The following is a 20,783-nucleotide window of genomic DNA, read 5'->3' on the forward strand; positions in this document are numbered from 1 at the left end:
AAAATGGGTATCATTGCCTGCTGCCCAGCAGTACTGTGAATACCAATGTTGGTAAAGATCATTGAGATCCTTGGATGATATCAAATATTTGCAGTTGGGATTTAAGCTACTAGCAAAGTGTAAGAGACTGCATCAATTTACAGTCTCTCTTACTTATGACCAGGCAAGCATGGTTAGGTGCATCTCCATAGCACACCTGGAAGTTCCAGGAAAATAGTAAACCAAGACATGCAGGAATTTCAGAGGGGAGACCTTGATACATGGTATATTGCTTAGTATCTTAATTGTTCCATTCCAATGGGATTAATCGTTCTGTAATAACATGCTATACATTTATTTTGGATATCCAGATCTGATAGCAACTGACTGGTATGGTGGAATGCAAGCCAGTCACCTCTAGCAGTATCTAATGGCTGGATCACAAATTTGCAAGCCAATTTATAACTGAAATGGATGAAATACTTGTCTCCTGGTTGCATACTTGAGGAACTGGGATTCTGATGGCTTTAGCACAGCACAAACTGTACTCAGAGGTTATCGGAGGGTTGGTTTGGGCTTAGTCTAGCCCTCCTTTATGAGTGCAGAGTGCTGGATGATTTGCACAGACAAATCAAACAGGCTCCTAGGCTGTCATCATCAACTGGATGAAGGCACAGTGCATGGTTGGAGGTAGGTTGCAAGATTTAGCAATTCATTGTTTTCCTAGGGCAACTATTATTGTTACAATCAATAACACTGCAGCCTGTGAGCTGTTCTTTGCAATCAGAGTGTGGGTGTCCTCCTTCCAGTGTCATAGGCACAGATGAGCAAAGGCAAAGACTGGGCAATAGCAAATAACAACAAGTTAGAGGCAAAGATGAGGAAGGAACTGAAATGCTAACTCCAGGCCTGCTGCTTTAGCCACTAGACATACTTCCTCTCTGATTCTTCTTCTGGGGTTGGTCAAGCATTATGTCCTATTTAAAAGCAGCTAGGAGGGTATGATAGGTATGATGAATATTTACAGTTTACAGCACTCTGTGATTCATAAGTTCATTAATTAAAAGAGGAAAGACACAGATTCCTTTCTTACCCTCAGAACATTTACTTGATATCTCCTTTTGGAATACATGGTATATATTTTAAACTAAGGACCTAATAAATTAGACTAATGATATCCAAATATGAAGTACAGTAATTGTATGACATTGCCTAAGACTGGGAGAGTGAATAAGAATGCCATATAACTGGTGTTTGTTTACAATGAATAGAGAATTTAAACAGCCAGACAGCAACTTCCTTAATAAATTAGGGCCTTTAAAATTCTCGTGTCCGCTAATTTAAATGTGCTTCTGGGTTCAAGCATTGTTATTAAATATTTATATTGCAGTAGTATCCCAAGACCTCAATCCCAAATCCTCCTCATACTCAGCTCAGTACAAACACATAGGTAGGCAGGCATAGACTTTGCATCAAAGGGCTTACAGTATAAGATGACACATGATTCATGAAGTGCAGGGAAGAAGGGTGAAAGTTAAATATGTGCATGTTTTATATATGACTATAGCTCTGTATGGGTATGTCTAGACTGCATCCCTCTGTAGGCAGAGGGATGCAGATTAGGCAGGTCAACATTGCAAATGAGGCAGGGACATTGCAGGAGGAATAAGGGATCTGTCAAAAAAGGCTTTCTTTCTTGACAGATCCCCCTTTAGACAGCAGCTTTTTGCCGACAGAGTGCTGAGTCAGCAAAAAGTGGCGGCCATTTTTATGCAAATTGGGCACAGGATATTTAAATCCCTGCCTCACTTGCAATGTCGACCTGCCTAATCTGCATCCCTTTGCCAACAGAGGGATGCAGTCTAGACATACCCTATGATACACATTTAACACACTCCTTAACCCTCATTACTTCACTGATTTTAGTGAGTGTTTTGGCAGAGGAGGATCTTGAAGAGAGATTTGAAGAGGGAGAAGAACGATGAGGTTTGGATATTGGAGATCATCTCTTTCCTCAAAGATAGGGTGGTGGTGATCATTTGTGGAGCTTGAGCTAAGAACCCCCTTGGTTCAAGAGAGGGCTAGTGACACAGCATTATTGACAAAATGTTATCTCAGCTCTGGAATTTGTTCTTCACAACCTTGGGTCTGACATAGCCTGAAACTTATCCTCAAAGCCTATCTATTTCTACTAGGTTGCTTCTGAGGGGCAAGACTAACTGAGGAAGGGGAGTCTTACAGTTTGGTTGGGTTGACAGAACCAATGTAGACATTGGTCCAATTAGTATATTGTAACAAATAACATACATATGCTGACAGCAACATACAGGCACATTATACATAAAACCAAAATAACCAAGAGCTACAACAAATCTACTTGCAATGTGGAATCTGAGCTCCCAATAAAATAAGTAATGGAAGGGTTTATTAATGAAGGGTTGACTAAAGCTCTGAGAAATATTCACAACAGAACCTGAAACCACACATCACCTGACTACTGCATTTGCTGGAAACTTTGTCAATCCTTAGACAGAACAAGAGACCCATTTCTGAGGGAGCACAGACTCATGGGCTTAAATCCCAACTCACCATTTTATGAAGCAGGGAAAATACAACTCCAAGAGATGCCCTTCTTTCCATCTATGATTTGCCTGTTTGGAAGACAGGGCAGCTGCAAGCATCAGAGGGGCAGTGAGGGTTGACCAGAACAATGAGAAATGGTGAGAAGAGCAACCATCTTCCCACCCTCATTTCAGGAGTTATGAAAATGGCAGGTGGCACTTTTGAAGCTTTTTTTTCCTGCTGCTGCCCTCTCTAAATCCTTCAGCATTTACAGAAGCCAGCTATGAGCGCAGCACAAGTGGTAAGAGACCCACACACACAGGAGTAGCAGATGGTGGTGGCTTCTGTTGCTAATCACAAGCAGGCGAGGTGATTGTCCAGACGATTAGAAGGGACAGATCCACCAGGGATTTGAAGGTTGGAAGAGGGGATGAGAGAGAAACAAAGGAGCCAGAGAACTGAAGAGAAAAACAGAGTCACTAGGGAGAGGGAGCAAAAATTCAGGAATGGGACAGCATTACCAAGCAGAGGGAAAGGTGGGCAAAGGAAGCATGAGTTTATATGAACTTTTTGTATGGGTGACACAAAGTAGAACAAAACATGGCTCCCTTTAAATTTGTTCTTGGGAAATTCATTTGAATATTTGTACATCTATGCATTAGCTAAAGTCATAGTATTGGTGTGAAACCAGATGTAATTCAGTCATTTAAGATGTGACTTACAGTAGATTTCTGGAAACCTGAGAGGAGAGAACTCATCCATAGAGGAAACAAAGAAATATTTTCCTGCAGCCCTGCTCAATGATGAACCAATTAAGTTTTGCACAACTCTCATGTCAACATTATTTGACAACTTTCAGACCATACACTGTGAAACAAATAGCTCATTGCAGCACACAATCTTTAAAGGAACACTTTAAATTTTTTTCCAGTCCTGAATGCACGCAACATGTCACTACTACAGAGTTGGCTTCAAACCAAAGAACTTACCATCTGTCATTCCCTCCCTACGGTGAGGCAATGGGGGTTGGTCCAATCTACCCGCCTTGTGTTTTTTAGTGGGCCTAGGCCTCTGACTCTGATTCAGAGCTGCACTGGTGTTACTGTCAGTTGAAAATGGGCTGCTTGGTCGAGGTCGCTGAGATGAAGGGTATGCTTTGCCTAGAGGGGGAAAAAAGGAAATAAAAATGGAAACATTATTGCAATGGAGCAGGCTGTCCTCTTATGTGTCTCATTTGAAGTGCTACGTATCTTCCCTTTCAGTGCTTACATGAAAATTGTCAGCCCATTGGGGTAGGGAGCATTTTTTTTCTGTATTTTTACAGCACCTTGCACAATTAGGACAATGTTTATAACTAGAGATCCTAGGCTCTCTGGTAATACAAATAATAACGATGATGAAGATAAAGTAGGTGCCCTGCTGAAATACCCACTAATGAAATCATTTTAAAATACTCCACAATAAGCCAAGTGAGAAACTCAGCATTATATATATTTTCCTTTAAATGTTTAATTAAAACTATTCTAAAGTCATTGTGATAAATCTGTTATCTCTTGTGTAACTCATACCTACTTTGTATACTAAACAGATGTGTTCAGAATAATTTCTTACACTTGCAGGGTGAGAAAAGAGTTTTGCAATTGTTTAGCATTTATTCACCATAATCCATCTCTTTGTGTATACCAAACATATACTGGACGAGATTCTTATCTTGGTGACTCCAGTGTTCTGTATATGTGATGTAGCTCCAATGACACTCATGTAATTGATTTTACAAAACATATACTAACTAGATCTATGGACCAAAGCAAATAAAGAGCAAGAAGATTTATTTTTGTAAATATTTCTCCAGTATTTTACTATTTTGTGAGTATGAATGTGTATGTAAAAACTTATTCTGGATAAGAGTTGACTAACTGAATTGTTTACTTAGAGTTCTGTTTACATTGAGTGATAATTATAACTTCTCTAAAACACCATCCTCTGCTTGACACTATTATAACAGGACATTCATAGAAGGCACTGGTTGAGTACAATTCAGTTGTTTCATTGATTTATATTTTTACAGGTATGTGTTCAGTCAATTCCAATACAACTGCTATTTTTTAATAAGACTGGATGAGCTATCTGGAATCTTTTCAGCATGTTTTATTATTTTATTTGTTTGACATCTATAACAAGTATCTTAGGAATTTTTACATTGTGCTTTATTTTGAACTGCTGGTTATTCTGATTTTTAATTTTCTACAGGGTTGAGTGTGTTAAGGCAACAAAACTTATTTTTGCTTTAAACACAGAAGGACCAGTATTTAGCTTTGGCCAGACTGTACAGGACATAATAGGACAGAGAAGGTGGTTGAATGACATCTTTGTGCACCTTAGGCTGCTTGGGATCAGTTTTGGTGTTGGGTGAAGAATGTAGGGAAGATAAAATCCCTTAAAGATCCAATAGGCTTGCAGGGAGTCACTGGAGTACTTTAGTGTTCTAAATACACCCCTATCTTTTAGTCATATCTTAGCACATACACTACTTTGGAGGGGTCTTAGGGTTAGAGATAGCCATGTTGGCTGGCTGCCATCTGGGTTTTCCTCCCTGACAAGAGAATCTTTATCTGCCAATTGGTAGAACATTAAAGCCAAAGTGGTGCAAAGGTGCTGTGAAGGGAAACAAGATCTGTCCCACAATCTCCCAAAGATGGATTTTTAGTAATTCATACATGTCAGAATTGCCTTTTCAGCCTTTGATTTCTCATTTTTCCTAGATTCAACCAGAAAAACTGCAAGCCCAAATAGTGAGGATTTAATTTAAAACAGTAAGGAGAAGAAATTCAGAGATCTGAAATCCCGTCTTCAACTCACTCCACACTGCAGCGCAGATGTTTTGTAAAAATAAACTCCTAGAGCACCTAGATAGCACAAAGTGTTAAAATAACCTACTACATGGTACTTCAGTCTGCACCAGAGGAGATTAAAGTAAAAGTTTCCTAGTGTGCACAAATTTAGTACTATTTGGAATGGGACTACAAAAATGAACACTTGGTAATTTTAGCGTACCAGCAGCAGTGTCCACACTGGTCAGTCAGTGCATAACATACTAGTGAGGACTAAAAATTACACCAGTTGGTGAAGACTAAAGTACCTTGTTAGACAAGCCTGGAATCTTAGATGAAATTTTAAGTGAATTCTCTTGCTTTCATGAGTGTACGTCTGATCCTAATTCAGCATGCGGGCATGTTTATGAGTGACTCAAGAACCTATGAAATAGAGGGGCTAACAATAATACTGAGTTAAGACAAGCGTAGGGCTGGCAGGTGTCATGCAAGATTCCCAGCACATATCTTTCAGTGCACCTGATATATAACTATAGAATATCTGTTATTCTGATCTCTTCAGTATAATCTGCTCAATTGTGCCATCCCATTTTGGCGATACAATCGTCCCATTACAGGGTGTTGCAAATATGAAAAGAAAAAAAATCTAAACTCATTGAATTATATGACAATTAGCAAGCTGGCATCTGGAAACCAGAATGAGAGTGCCATGAAGGAGAGATATTTTAGTCTCAATTCACCATTTCCTTTTCCCCTGAACTGTCAGAGACACTCATGAAAAAAGAGTGAAAGATGCTATACTACCAAAACAGAATGGACTAATCATACCAGTCATGGTGTTTTGCACCCACTTGACCTATGTATTAATTACTACTTAGGGTACAAGGTATTGGAGAATCTGGCCTTGAGACACCACTCTTGAATGACAGTCATAGAGAATATTGCCTCTACTCAGATAGATGCCTCTGAAGAACCATTATGATGCATCAGGTAGATAATATGCATTTTAAAAATCACATACATATACTGTTTGATAAACTATGGCCCAGGAGGTATCACTGAAAGTGTCATGTTGCCATTAAACTCCATCAAGCCTCAGGATTTTTTTTTTTTTTTTTTTTAACTACTACATCAGACCCATACAGTAGAATAATGTTTTGCCATGATGATCAGATGATGACAAAAGGGTATTTTGGCATTTTCTAAAATGCAATGGGTCAACAAATAGATATTATGTTAGCATGCAATTTTAAAAATGCACATCAATCACGTGACAAACCATAACACCATCATCAAAATCTAGTTGGGTAGCTTTAAAGCTGTAAACACCCAATAATCAACCAGAAAGGTGTACCTTTCTTGCATGGCTATGCCACATAATAATAGATTTTACAGTTTCTGTGTGGGAGCAGAAAGCAGCCTGTACCCTTTAATGAGCCTGATCCACATAACATTAAATCAATGGAACTCTTGCCATTGACTTCAGTGGACTTTGAATAAGGCTCAATAAGAGTGCACCAAAACTATAAAGAGTACAAATGTTTTGATGCTTCTCACACAAGGTTTCTCAAAAAGTCTCTTCAAACAGAATTATCAGTGTTAAATTATACTTTGGCCAAAATTTGAATGCATAAAGGCTGCAGGATCAGCCTCTATATTTATGAACAATTTTCCTAAATGCAAATAATGTAGAAAGGGGGAAATTTTATATGAGAATAGTACTAAAAGTTGCAAGTTATGGGAACACAGTGGTGCCTGGGGCCAAGAATCTGAAATAAGTGTGTAACAAAATGAAAAGCTCCCTAATAAATATTGTGCTATTTGTTTTTCCTCAAATAAATTTCAAAAAGCAAAAGTTATTTTTCAGTTTTGATAAATTCAGAATACAAATCCATTCTTGTGGTGGTGAGAACCTTTTATTACAATTTACCTATCTTTTTTTTTTTTTGCTAGAAATCAACACGTGAAAATGACACATAAGAGGCTTTTGAATTATGAATTAGCTACAATAAATTATATTTCCTACTTGGCTTTATTTCAGAAGAGAAATTGTGCGGTTTTCAAAAGCAATAGATTTTTTGCCACTCTTACATATAACTTACAGACACTGTTGGTATATTTGTAATTAATATCCTGAAATCCAAATATAATAAATTATTTAAATAAATATCATTAAAGCAACTGATTAATAAGGCTGTTAGTGATAAACTTATACCAGCTCACCCCATGCTTAGACAGCCTTCTCAGAAAACACATTGTGCAGAAGAGATGCACTAGAACAGCAGCAAAGGAGGTAATGGCTAAGTGTGCTTTTTATCACTAGATACATTAATGATTGTGAGAAGATTTTTCAAAAAATAAATCATCAAAAATTGCATGGTAAAATTAGTAGTCTCTTTGTTGCAATATAAAAGGGAGCACATGTCAGTAAATCCATAGAGGAGTCAGAGTAAGGGGAAATAGCAGACCAATGCTGGTGATTAAAAGCTTGTGCTATTCATTGCTAGAAATACTCAAAGTAAAGAACGGTGCAAGGTTTTAATTAAAGATATGCAGAAAAAATGTCCAACCTCCTTATTCCATGCAGGTTATACAGTTTCTGAGTGAGACTCAGGTTCACTGAGAGAAAGAGAAAAAAAAGGATGAGACCATGCAGAAAGCATCAATTTGGAGTCTACAAACCTGTTCTTGTCAGACTGGTTCCATCCAGCCTAAACCCAGCTTTATCTGCTGCTGCAACCAGTGCTTGTGCAAAACTGCCGCTGGTAAAGATGGAGTCATCTGAGGAGCTACCTACACTAGATCTATGACTAGAAAAGTTACGGTCCTCATCAGACGCAGAACCCCATCCATTTACCATTGAACCTAAAAACAAATGTAGGGGTCTAGTGAGTTGTATACATTTGATATTTTATCTGTTTATTTAAAGCTCAAAGGCTCATCAACTTTATTTTCTTTCATCAGGAAACAAAGCAGTATCTATGCACAAGGAAACTTTCAGGTGTGGATGGAATTACATTCATTTTTTGTCCCTTGCTCTTTTGACCATATGTACAAAATAGACCACATTCTGATATCTTCTAAACTTAAGAAAATCAGTCCCAAAGTGATATAGATTTCCTAAAACCGAGTTACCCAAAATCACACTGTGGCCTACATCACTGCTTACATGGCAAAATAAGCAAGTGAGCACATGTGCAGCAGCAGAAATGCTGATTTTTTCAAAATAACAAGAATAGACATGGAGGGATAAATCATCTTGTAGAATTACTACACACTTAGTGATGATGCACAATGTTGTAGTGTAATTTTAAAATCTGACCTGCAAACACTTGTTTTAATTACATATACAAGGAAGTTATTGAAAATCTAATGTCTAAATGAAAACAGTTAAATCATGGACTGCTTATTAGGCCCAAGATACAAGACACTGTGATATTGTAGGTAAGCTATCTGGCATAAAAAAAGGAAAAATATAATTGAAATCAGGAATTCAATTAACAACACACACACCAGTGGTTCTCAACGAGGGATATGTGTATGTCTGGGGGTACACAGATGTCTTCCAGGGGGTACATCAACTCATCTAGATATCTGCCTGGTTTTATCACAGGCTACATAAAAAGCGCTAGTGTCGTCGGTACAAACTATAATTTCATACAGATAATTACTTGTTTATACTGCTTTATACACTACACACAGGGACACCAATGAAGAGCAGGGGCACAATATCAGATTTTGGTGTGGGGGGGTGACCTGTGCATACTGTGATGGGGGGAGGAGACTGAGGCCATGAGGAGGCGGACAGAGGACCGAGGCTTCAGCAGTATTACTGAGCATGCTCAGTACAAGCCGAGCACCAAATATGGGGGAAGCAACCCCATTGACCACCACACACATACACATCATCTATATCCAGGGGCTACCAAGGCACTGGAAAACTCTACTTCTTTTGCCATACAAATTAGCAGTTAACTGACAAGAGCACTGCATCTAATTCCAATTATAAAAGAAAGAAAATTAAACAAATATTTAAAACATCCTAAACTCTGGTCATCTGAAGAAGTGGACTGTGCCCATGAAAGCTCAAGATACCATCTAAATGTTTTGTTAGTCTATAAAGTGCTACCAGACCATTTGTTGTTTTAAGGACACTAGTTATCCTCAACATTTTTAATGTATATTCTTACTTTATTACTAACTCTGGGGGGAGAGAGACCCTGTCAGAACTCCTGGATTCTTTCTGAACTCTGGAAAGGATATGAGGTTTAGTGGGTTATGGGGACAGATACATTGAGCTCTTTTTTTGGCAAAAAACTTAGCAGTTAGCTGACAAGAGCACTGTATCTAATTTCTACATAAATAAAAATAAATAAATATTAGATACACTCAGCTCTAACACTAACACATTCTGACATCTAGTGGCAAGTCACTTAAGGACACTGGTTAGCTTTAAAATGTTAATATATATTCTTACTTTGTTACTAACTCTGTGGCAAGAGAGAGAGAGACCCTGTCAGGAGTCCTGGGGTTCTTCTCTCAACTCTGGAAGTAGAGTGTAGTTGAGTGGTTTACAGCAAGGGGGCAAATACATTTCAACTCTATATAAGAACATCAAAATAGCCAAAAGACAAAAGATCCTTCTATCCCAGTATCCTGTCTGCCAACAATGGGCAATGCCATTTGCTTCAGAAGGTATAAACAGAAGAGGCAATCATCATGATCCATCCCCCGTCACCTATTTTGTTTGTTTTACATTTCCTGCTTATAAATTTAATTGGGTCAGCTTCTTGTGTTATGTTAGTGAAAGAATGAATAACATTTCCTTATTATATTTTTCCACACAATTAATAATTTTCTAGATCTCTAACATATCCCCCACCCTTTAGTCATTTCTTTTCCAAGCTGGAAAGGCCCAGTCTTGTTAATCTCTCCTCATATGGAAGCTGTTCCTTACCCCTAATCATTTCTGTTTGCTCTTTCTGTACCTTTTCCAAATACAATATATCTTGTTTTAGATGGGGGAGGAGGGGCAGATCTGCATACAGTGTTCAAGATGTGGGCATACAATGCTTTATATAGAGGCAGTATGGTATTTTGTCTTATTATTCCTTTCCTAATGATTCCCAATATTCTGTTAGCTTTTTAGTTTTTAGATTGCCAACACACATTGAACAGATATTTTCAGGGAAATATCCACAAGGATTTCAAGATCTCTTTCTTCAGTGGTAACAGCTATTTTAACATCCATTATTTTTGTATCTATAGTTAGGATTACATTTTCCCATGTGTATTCATTTGCACTATTCAACTCTGAATTCCATCTGCCCTTGTGTTGCACAATCACCCAGTTTTGTGAGATAACTTTGTTACGCTTTGCAGTCAGATTTCGATTAGTCCCTGTTTACCCTCTTTTCAAGGACATTTAAAAGAAGTTTAACAGCAGTGGTCCAAATGCAGATCCCTGCAGCACAACACTCATTCCTACGCTTTCCCCCCCATCTTGTAAGTGGATTATTCAGCAATGTTTTCATGATGATCTAACCATCCTTCAATTGCTTGAATGCCCGACCTTTTGTTCTTTTTAATCACTCCATCTCCTTCCTTTTATAACAAACTCCCTACCTCCCCCCAAAACTAAAAAATAAGCAGCTCAAAGTTTGCAGATCATACCAAGCTGGGAGGGGTTGTGACTAATCTGGAGGATAGGATCATAATTCAAAATGATCTGGACAAACTGGAGAAATGGTCTGAGGTAAACAGGATGAAGTTTAATAAAGACAAATGCACAGTGCTCCACTTAGGAAGGAACAATCAGTTTCACACATACAGAATGGGAAGTGACTGTCTAGGAAGGAGTACGGCAGAAAGGGATCTAGGGGTTATAGTTGACTACAAGCTGAATATGAGTCAGAAGTGTGATGCTGTGCAAAAAAAGCAAACATGATTCTGGGATGCATTAACAGGTGTGTTGTGAGCAAGACATGAGAGGTTATTCTTCTGCTCTACTCTGCGCTAGTTAGGCCTCAGTTGTAGTATTGTGTCCAGTTTTGGGCACCGTATTTCAAGAAGGATGTGGAGAAATTAGAGAGGGTCCAGAGAAGAGCAACAAGAATGATTAAAGGTCTAGAGAACATGACCTATGAAGGAAGGCTGAAAGAACTGGGTTTGTTTAGTTTAGAAAAGAGAAGATTGAGGGGGAACATGATAGCAGTTTTCAGGTATCTAAAAGGGTGTCATAAGGAGGAGGGAGAAAACTTGTTCATCTTAGCCTCTGAGGATAGAACAAGAAGCAATGGGCTTAAACTGCAGCAAGGGAGCTTTAGGTTGGACATTAGGAAAAACTTTCTAACTGTCAGAGTAGTCAAGCACTGGAATAAATTGCCCAGGGAGGTTGTGGAATCCCCATCTTTGGAGATATTTAAGAGTAAGTTAGATAAATGTCTATCAGGGATGGTCTAGACAGTATTTGGTCCTGCCATGAGGGCAGGGGACTGGACTCGATGACCTCTCGAGGTCCCTTTCAGTCCTAGTATTCTATGATTCTATGAAACTCTGTTGCATTTAAGAACTGCCTCTGGAGTCAGGACATGGGCTTTAAGCAGACCTCAACTATGAAACCAGGGGTTCAAATTCAGGAGGGGAGCTACTGTCTTCCCCCCTCCCCCGCCCAGCTGCCCATAAATGATGCACTTAGAAGGGAGGTGCAAAAGGGCCAGCTGCCCTGGTACCAGCACTTTACAAAGACCTAGAGTGCCCAGCTACTGCCCACTACCATAGCAAGGGTAGAGCCCTGGATAGCAAAGGGTGGCTACAGAGGTTAGCCCCACCCTTCTGCCCAAGACTGCACTCCTTCCAGAGGCCTGGAGCCAGGCCCTCCAACCTTTTCAGGGGTCTAGCAATTCTGTTGGCTGCCCTGACTATCCAGAACAATATTTATATTCAAATTGATATGGTAAAAATAAGCAAGTCAGCAATTTTTCAGTAATAGTGAGCTGTGACACTTTTTTAGTTTTAGTCTTATTTTGTAAGCAAGTAGTTTTTAACATAGGGGTAAACAACACCTAAAAGGGGTACAGTAGGGCTAGAAAAGGTGAGAGCCACACCCTTCTGAAGAAAGAAAAAAAGAGGAAGAGGGAGACGTTTCTTTGCCGCAAACTTCTTGAAAGTTTGCAATGGCTAAATGTTTTAACATCAGCAAAGTGGCAGGCCGTAATAAAACAGCTTCATGCATGCCAAAGATACAAGAACAGAAACTGAAGAGGTCTATAGAGGTCTGACAGGCAGAAAGGATGTTATGCACAACAGAGTGTGACAGAATTGGATTCTGCTTGCCAGGAGCACACGCAAAATTATTACTTTCCAAATAGACTCTACCTGACCCAGACAGATGTAAGAAAGCCAAGATAACAAACGGGAATCGTGAAACCAAACCTCCTCCAAATTTCCTAAACAATTAGGGGGGTCACAGAACATCATACAGAAAGGAGAGTGGTTGGTTGCCAATAGGTATTGATATGAAATATGGAAAAAACAATGATATAAATAGATATATAAACAGTGAAAGTAGACAAATAGAAATGAGATGCTATAGGTGAAAATGGTTTAAAAATAATTGTTTCATATGACCTTAAAGTTCAATATCTGCTTAGTTGCATTACTGAATTTTAACAGTGTAAGTAGTACAAAAATGTCTAAGTATTTGTTAAGGAAGAAAATTAAAACATACTTTCCAATTGCATATGGCATTCCATCTACTTGAATACCGGTCACATGATTTTCTGAAGCAGTTGCTATACAATATATACTAACTATGCATTTAAAAACCACACGCAGCGAGAGATCAGGCTTACTTAGCTATACCTAGATTTTAATTATTGCCAGATTATTATTACAAAAATACATATTTTTCATCAGCATACTTTTTAAAATGTTGGAAAACCCTAGAAACAGAAGTCCCACTTTTAAGCACAGAACAAGTAGTAGAATGGTGAGCAGCAGTGTACTCCAAAGCACATATGTGTGTGGGCACGCAGACCACACATACACAATGCGCGCACACCTCTTTCCCTTAAACTGCCATGCTTCAACTGTGTTATGGAGGGACTATCTCTAGGAATGAAAGGGTAGCTCAATCCTCTTGCTGATTTGATCTTTATTTGCTGATGCACTCGATGGCTACGTCCAGACTGGCATGATTTTCCGGAAATGATTTTAACGGAAAAGTTTTCCGTTAAAAGCATTTTCAGAACAGAGCATCTAGATTGGCATGGACCCTCTCCCGCAAAAGCACTTTTTGCAGAAAAGCGTCCATGCCAATCTAGATGCGCTTTTCCACAAAAAAGCCCTGATCGCCATTTTCGCGATCAGGGCTTTTTTGCGGAAAACAAATCTGAGCTGTCTACACTGGCCCGTTTGCGCAAAAGTTTTGCGCAAAAGGACTTTTGCCTGAATGGAAGCAGCATAGTATTTCCGCAAGAACACTGACAATCTTACATGAGATCGTCAGTGCTTTTGCGGAAATTCAAGCAGCCAGTGTAGACAGCTGGAAAGTTTTTCCGGAAAAGTGGCTGATTTTCTGGAAAAACTGGCCAGTCTAGACACAGCCAATGTGTTTGCTAGCTAGTGATGATTTTTTGGTATTATGAGTTCCCATACTTTTATAGCTGAACTTAAATTCAGACTAATCAGCAAACTGCTATTAAACTGTACTGAGCTTTTGGTCACCATTGACTTGGGCTATCACTGAAGTAGGAAATAGGGGTGTCAATATGCACATATTATTACCCTTCTCCAGTGCTACTCTGGCCAACAGCTTAAATGATTTTTTTCACTACAATCTATACAAATAAAAATGTTCCTTTGTTTATCTTATAAACATGTTGACAGTGACAACTAAAGATTGAACCTTGGTTTGTTGTACAAACACCCCTCAAGCCATCATTAATTTTGGTTAATCTAGCACAATTAGTAAATGATGATTCCTTTTTAATGGTGCTCACCGGCTCTGTTTTCCAAACCAGTTAAATAATTGGTATCCAAATAAAAGTAGAAACAAGGTTACTGGTGGCCCTTTCTGATCAACTGTGTATTTTCCAAAAAGGCTTTTAGTAGATTTACCACCTTTGCATGCAGCAGCTTGCTCTGTGTTGTCCAAGAGTACATTGGAGTTTTTATTGGTTTCTGGAAACTGTAAATTTTCCTCTTGCAGATAGCAGCTATAAATGCAGTATGCAAACCAAAATCAACTATCTGAAAAGTTGAACTCTTTTTTCTTGCCCATAAAACAGTTTTGGATGCTAAGGCAAAGAGGAAGTTGTTTTGCTCTTACAGAAAGGTTAAGAGGATAGAATTGTTAGTCTATTGGAGATTGCTTGCTACTGATTTTATTATTTCCTGACATTTTACAGGCAATGAAAAAGCTATTTCTCTGTGCAATCTGAATATTTCAGTACATCTCTTATACTCTTTTTAAGTCTACTTCAAAGTAGGAATAAGAGATCCTCCGGAATAGGGCTTTATTCCAGAGGATCGGGCCAGTCTAGACGCTTTTTTTCCGGCTTTTCCCCAAGCCGGAAAAAAAGCGGCGGAGATGTTTATTTAAATCCGCGGGGGATATTTAAATCCCCCACGGATTTCCCTATTCCCACTTTCAAAATTAGCATGCCCCTTCCGAAAAAGGGGCCAGTGTAGACGTAGCCATAGGGTGTGTCTACACAGCACCCTAAGCTCAAAATAAGTTATGAAATTTGTACTACACAAATTGTGTATCTTATCTTGAATCTATTTCAAAATAGCTTATTTTAAAATTTGGTGTGTCTACACAGCGAGGTTTACCAGGAAGGCAAAATAGTGTGCCTGTTATTCCAAAAAATATTTCAAAATAACAGGCGGCTTATGTAGATGTGGGATAGTTGTTTCCTCTGGTATCCTGAAATAGTTGAGCAGTATAGATGTACCCTTAGAAGCACATGCTTAACTTTAAGTATTGAAGCCAACAAAACTTAAGTATGTGCGTAAGTGCTTTCCCAAATGAGAATCTTAAGCACATAGTTATCAAATTATCTGTATTTTCTTATAATTATCTCTTCTGGCCAGGGAAAATTCAGTAAAAGAATACAAGACATTCATACAATCTTGACACTTTATAGGTCTAACATAATTAAGGCATCTATAAACATTTAATGAAAAAATGAATTTATGCCACTTAGCCAAATTTATTTGTGTTTTTATTTTCAATCTTTCTTGATGTTTTGGTTTCCATATGGCTGAAAGGCTCAATTTTTTTTTTCAAATTTATTCAAGCTGTTAGTGAAGAAATGCACATAGAACATTAAGTAGTTGCTCAAATGTTGCAAAGCAGTAAAATACTATGATAAAGTGGCATCTTGCTGTGTCTCTACTACATCTTCAGCACTAAAATTAATTTATGATCAGTCATCAATTCATTTACATGTCATTTTATGCTAAATCCATCCTTGCTGATGAATGCGCATTCCCAGATCCATTAAGCTAGGATAAAGTCTGTGCTTTATAGTATGACCCTGCTAATTGTTGTATTACCATTTTTATGAGATACAAAAACTAGCAGTTCCCTATTTCCTAAGTACATATTTAATCCATGAACCACATTCTTCCTATTAAATGCAATCTGCCTAACTGCCTGTAAAATAAAAACTTTAGCAATATGTATCCCTGAGCAAATCAATACAAATATTGACCTCTTCCTTGGTAAAATATTGGTTAAGTAACTGATGTATAATTTTCCAGAGTTATTCCTTTTGTGCTCAGGCCCAGTGAATAAACAGCTTTTACCACATAGCTAACATGCAAAGTGATTTTTTAATCAGGTTGAAAATATGCAAAACAAGTTCTTTTTTCACCTCTGTGCTATACTTCTTGTTGGCATCTTTATTAGAATTTTACATTATTTCATTTTTGTTACCCATGTGCAAGAATAACAACGTATTATTTTCAGTCATAAGAACCTAAGAACAGCAATACAGCATAGAACAACGCTCTTGTTTTTTTTATTATGGACAATACCTAATGCTTCTAAGGGAATCAACAGAACAGGGCAGTAATAAAGTGACCCTGTCATCCAGTCCCAGCATCTGGTAGTCAACAGTCCAAGGACAGTCAGAGCATGGGGTTACATTCCTGATTCTCTTGGCTAATAGCCATTGATGGACCTATCCTATTTCAGTGGAGCAGGCAATGAGTTTGATTCAATTCCCATGGGAGTTTACAGGGTTGCATCTACACTAAACTCTTCTCACCTCAATTTCCACATCAGTACAGATGCACTAATAGTGGGAATGGCATGAACTGTCATGTACAACGATCACTGGTGTTAGGCCACTCGGGTAGTTTACCCCTGCCTAGAGCAGATCTATCATATATGACACAAACTGAAAATTCTTAATATGTCTGTACCTTATTCGTAACTAGATCACTCAGGGTCTGTCTAGACCATAGGCTTTTGTTGACAGAGGCTTTGTCGACAGATAAGGTGTGTCTAGACTACAGGGTTTTGTCGACAAAAGTGGACTTTTCTTGAAAAAACTATACCTGTGTCTACACTGCCGCTGAGTTCTGTCGACATAACGTCGACAGAACTCAGCAGCTTTGTCGACAGCTGTAAACCTCATTCTACGAGAAATAATGCCTTTTGTCGACAGAGTTCTGTTGACAGAAGCCATTATTGAATCTACACCGTCCTTTTCGTCTACACTGTCATGTTGACAAAGCGGCTTGCTTTGTCGACAGGACTGGATGTAGGCTAGATGCTCTTTGTTGACAGAAGCTTTGTCGACAGTATCTGTCGACGGAACTTCTGTCGACAAAAGCTTGTAGTGTAGACATACCCATACTGTCAAAAAAGCTTCTGTTGACAAAGAGCATCTAGACTACATCCAGTTCTGTCGACAAAGCAAGCCACTTTGTTGACATGAGTATGTCGACGCAAAGGACAGTGTAGATGCAATAACGCCTTCTGTTGACAGAACTCTGTCAACAAAAGGCGTTATTCCTCGTAGAATGAGGTTTACCGCCATCGACAAAACTGCCGAGTTCTGTCGACAGAACTTGGCAGTAGTGTAGACGCAGATATAGTTTTGTCAACAGAAGTCCACTTTTGTCGACAAAACCCTATAGTCTAGACACACCCTCAGTGTTTCTATATGTCTGATGGTAAGGCTATGGAATTTGAAAAAGGGGGGGTTGCCAGACCTAAGAGTTTTTCTATTGACTTCAGTATAAAGAGGACCAAATCCCTTTACTGTAATCTTAGGCAATTAAGTTCCTATGTATTATTAAAGCAGAACATCAAGAATTCTGGTCAAAATTATGGCACAAAAGTGCATTATAAATGTGGACCCCTGTTGCCTACGCAGATGTAAGGGTCCATTATGTACCAAGCAGTTGGTGGGAGAGGGCCCTTCAGCATTACCCTCAAAACTCTCCTAAAATCTAGTTTTTGAGTGGAAGCACCAAAGTTCTGCTCAAACATGGTTTTAGATATTATTAGGACTTTTCTATTTGCCATAATAGGAGACTTCCTGGAGAAACACCAGCAATAAATCCCATCATTTAAACATGCCTCATATCTGGTGAGTTTGGAGGTCTGAGTTCTGTTTCCACTGGATCAGTCTGCATAGCATTAAAATCTTTCCATTTGTGAATGCTGCAGGTTGCACCTCCCTGGTCTGGCGCTCTTTGGAGCTGAAAGGTCCTGGACCAGGGAGTTTGCTGGACCAGGGAAGGTCAGTGCTCCCTTGCAGGCTGTCCTATTCCCGGGCTTCTCTCCCTGGGGCTCCCTGCCCTGCTGCTGGCCCCACTAAAGCTGGCCCACCACAGCTCCCCACAATCTTCTGGGGTTCCTAATGGGCCCCTTGGCTGCTGCTGGTCCCAGTGCTGCAAGGTGTTCTCTGAGGTTCCCACCTGGATCCACCCAGTGCCACCACCCTGCTGCCACCAGGGGTTCCCCACCTGGGGCTGCTTGGCCACCCCACCCCTCTGCTGGGACTGTCTTGCTGCTGCTGGGGATTCTGGTCACCCACCGCCACCAGCCCTGCTTCAGCCAGGGCTTCTCCAGTGGAGGCTGATCAGTCATCCCAGCCCTGCTGCCACTGGGGTTTTTTCAGGGTTCCTGGCTGGGGCCACCTGGCTGCAGGCAGCCCAGCTGCAGCTAGGGGTTCCCTGGCTGGGGTTGGGACTCCCTGTCCACGTGGCCCTACTAATGCTGAGTTTTTCCCGGCTGGGGCAGGAGCTCCCCAGTCACAGCCTGGCCTCACTGATGCCTGGCTAGAGATGGGGCTCCCTGGTCACCATCTGGCCTTGTTGATGCTTGGGGTTCTGTACTATGGTAGGGGCTCCCCAGATGCTGTCTGGTCCAGCTGGGGCACCTTTATCCAGAAACATTCCTGGTCCTACTGGACCACAGATGTTGCCAGACCAGAGAGTCCCAGATTTTAGAGGTTCAAGCTGTAGTTGGCTGCCTCATCAGGAAGGACAAGGATTGCTTCAGCTATGAAGACCAAACTGACCTCTCAGACCTGGAGTTGATTTTTCCAGGTGAGTGTTGAGGAGACCTTTTAAAACATTGTTTCATGTCTCTAAAATTACTGAAGCCAACATTTATTTATATTTTTAAAGAAAAGGTGTTTATGTGAGGTTAGTGCTTGTGAAAGAATATTGACCCACATGCTAAGATACTGATGGCCTCAGAACAGAGAAACAACACAAATAGCACCAGTGTCTTTAAAGACATGAGACAATGTTATAAAAGTCCCAGGAAATCTCTGTTCTAAATCTCTGTATCTGAAGCCCTATGCAAAGAACGAGTTTCTATTTTAATGCGGGAGAGGGGTGAAACTGCTCATCAGTTATTTTTATGGCAGGATGTGAGGAGACCTCAGGAATTCCTAACATATCAAAGATAAGCAAATTAGGCAATTTGAGGAACCTTTGAAACAATGGGTTCTACATGTGTTTTACATACCCCACTTATAGCTGAAAAACCTAGCCTATGGGGGTAAAGAGATCACAAAAATCTCAAATTATTATCCTTTGAAACATTACCCACAAATATAATATGCACTCCCTCATGTGAAAGTTATACGATTGCTAACAGACTCAAACCAAGAGAGAAAATGAAGGCTTTGATCATACTTCCCGATACAGTTATTGAAGAAGGCAGAAAACAATTTGTTATCAAGATGCCTGAGATTCTGTGGCTCATTTATACTAAACAGATGTATTATTTATAGGTTATGAGGTAAAGCACAACTTCTTCCTGCAACAAACAGCTTCACAGTCTGAGATTTTTAACATATCAATAATTAAGCAGTATTTCTATCTAGAAAGCAGGTTTGATTTTTATTCATAAAAGCATAAATTGTAATGAACACAGAAGTATATTAACAGTACACAAATGCAGCTGTCTTCACATTAGGTAAAGAAGGATAGTAATAACAGTTGAAAATGTGTGAAATGCTCATTTTCAGATACACAGATAAATCAATATTGACATATTAATGCACACTGACGGGACAATATATAGTAAGCTGATTTTTTTTTATTCCTGTATTATCACCGTAAAACCTTTGCTGCATTCCTAATGGAAAGGCTTCAGAGCCATTAGTGAGATATGCAAAAATATGCAGAATTATAGCCTGAAGGAGATTATGCTAGAAATTCAGGCAAAGTAGCTTAACATATTCGTGCACTAATAAGTCAGCCTTCTGAATTCAAAGATTTAAACTTTAACTCTACAGCTTTCAGTTGGATCTGGATTTCAAATCACAACATGAGAGCTACAGTTCTTAAATCTTAATTAGCTTGGCAAGCAGTCTGGCCCCAGGGTAAAGGAAAAACCAGAAAGTGGGATAGAGCAGCACACTGTTTAATTCAACAAGGGAAGAGGAGGAAAATTATAGGTACTGATGCTTCATCACTGTCACATTCCTGCCTCCATCAGTGGGAATTGCAAGGTATTTTCAGAGCTGCAATGTTTAGATAAAGAAGTAAAATTCTTAGAACTTGTAAGGCACAGAGAGGTAAGATAAAAATAAGTGGTGCTACATTAATATGTCCCCAGTGAGCAAGTGTACTCTTTAGGTATATCTAGAAATTCATGCTTTCACATAAAGATCAATGACTGAAGAGACAAACAATATTTTTAATGAGCTATATAAGATCATACACATTTGAGTAATCAATAGAGGCAAATCATCATGGATGTAGTATGTTACGTCCACGTCCACTGTCAATATAAAGGAAAGTTTGCAGATGCCTCAGAATTGGTTCATAATGTTTATATAAAAAAACAGCTTTTTCTCAGAAAACTCCATGACTACTTGTCTTTCATTAACAGCAAGTTTACTAATTCATCAGATTCAGTGGAATAGT

At 39.2% G+C, this 20,783-nt stretch overlaps 1 protein-coding gene across 21 annotated transcripts in view; it reads right to left on the bottom strand.

Moving 5' to 3' along the window:
* ROBO2 (roundabout guidance receptor 2) overlaps positions 1–20,783 on the bottom strand; it is a 621,912-nt gene that overhangs the window by 16,523 nt on the left and 584,606 nt on the right. For 11 of the 21 annotated variants that reach the window (XM_089773474.1, XM_089773465.1, XM_075909831.2 and 8 more), the window contains one exon: positions 3,531–3,701. In XM_089773474.1, the coding sequence (XP_089629600.1) occupies positions 3,531–3,701 (171 nt within the window). Of the gene's footprint in view, positions 1–3,530; positions 3,702–8,054; positions 8,238–20,783 lie in introns of all 21 variants that reach the window. The other 10 variants (XM_089773469.1, XM_089773463.1, XM_075909817.2 and 7 more) reach the window with 1 other exon arrangement.

Source organism: Pelodiscus sinensis, chromosome 1 (genome assembly GCF_052426305.1).
Source record: "Pelodiscus sinensis isolate ZL-2025 chromosome 1, ASM5242630v1, whole genome shotgun sequence".
NCBI lineage: Eukaryota > Metazoa > Chordata > Testudines > Trionychidae > Pelodiscus > Pelodiscus sinensis.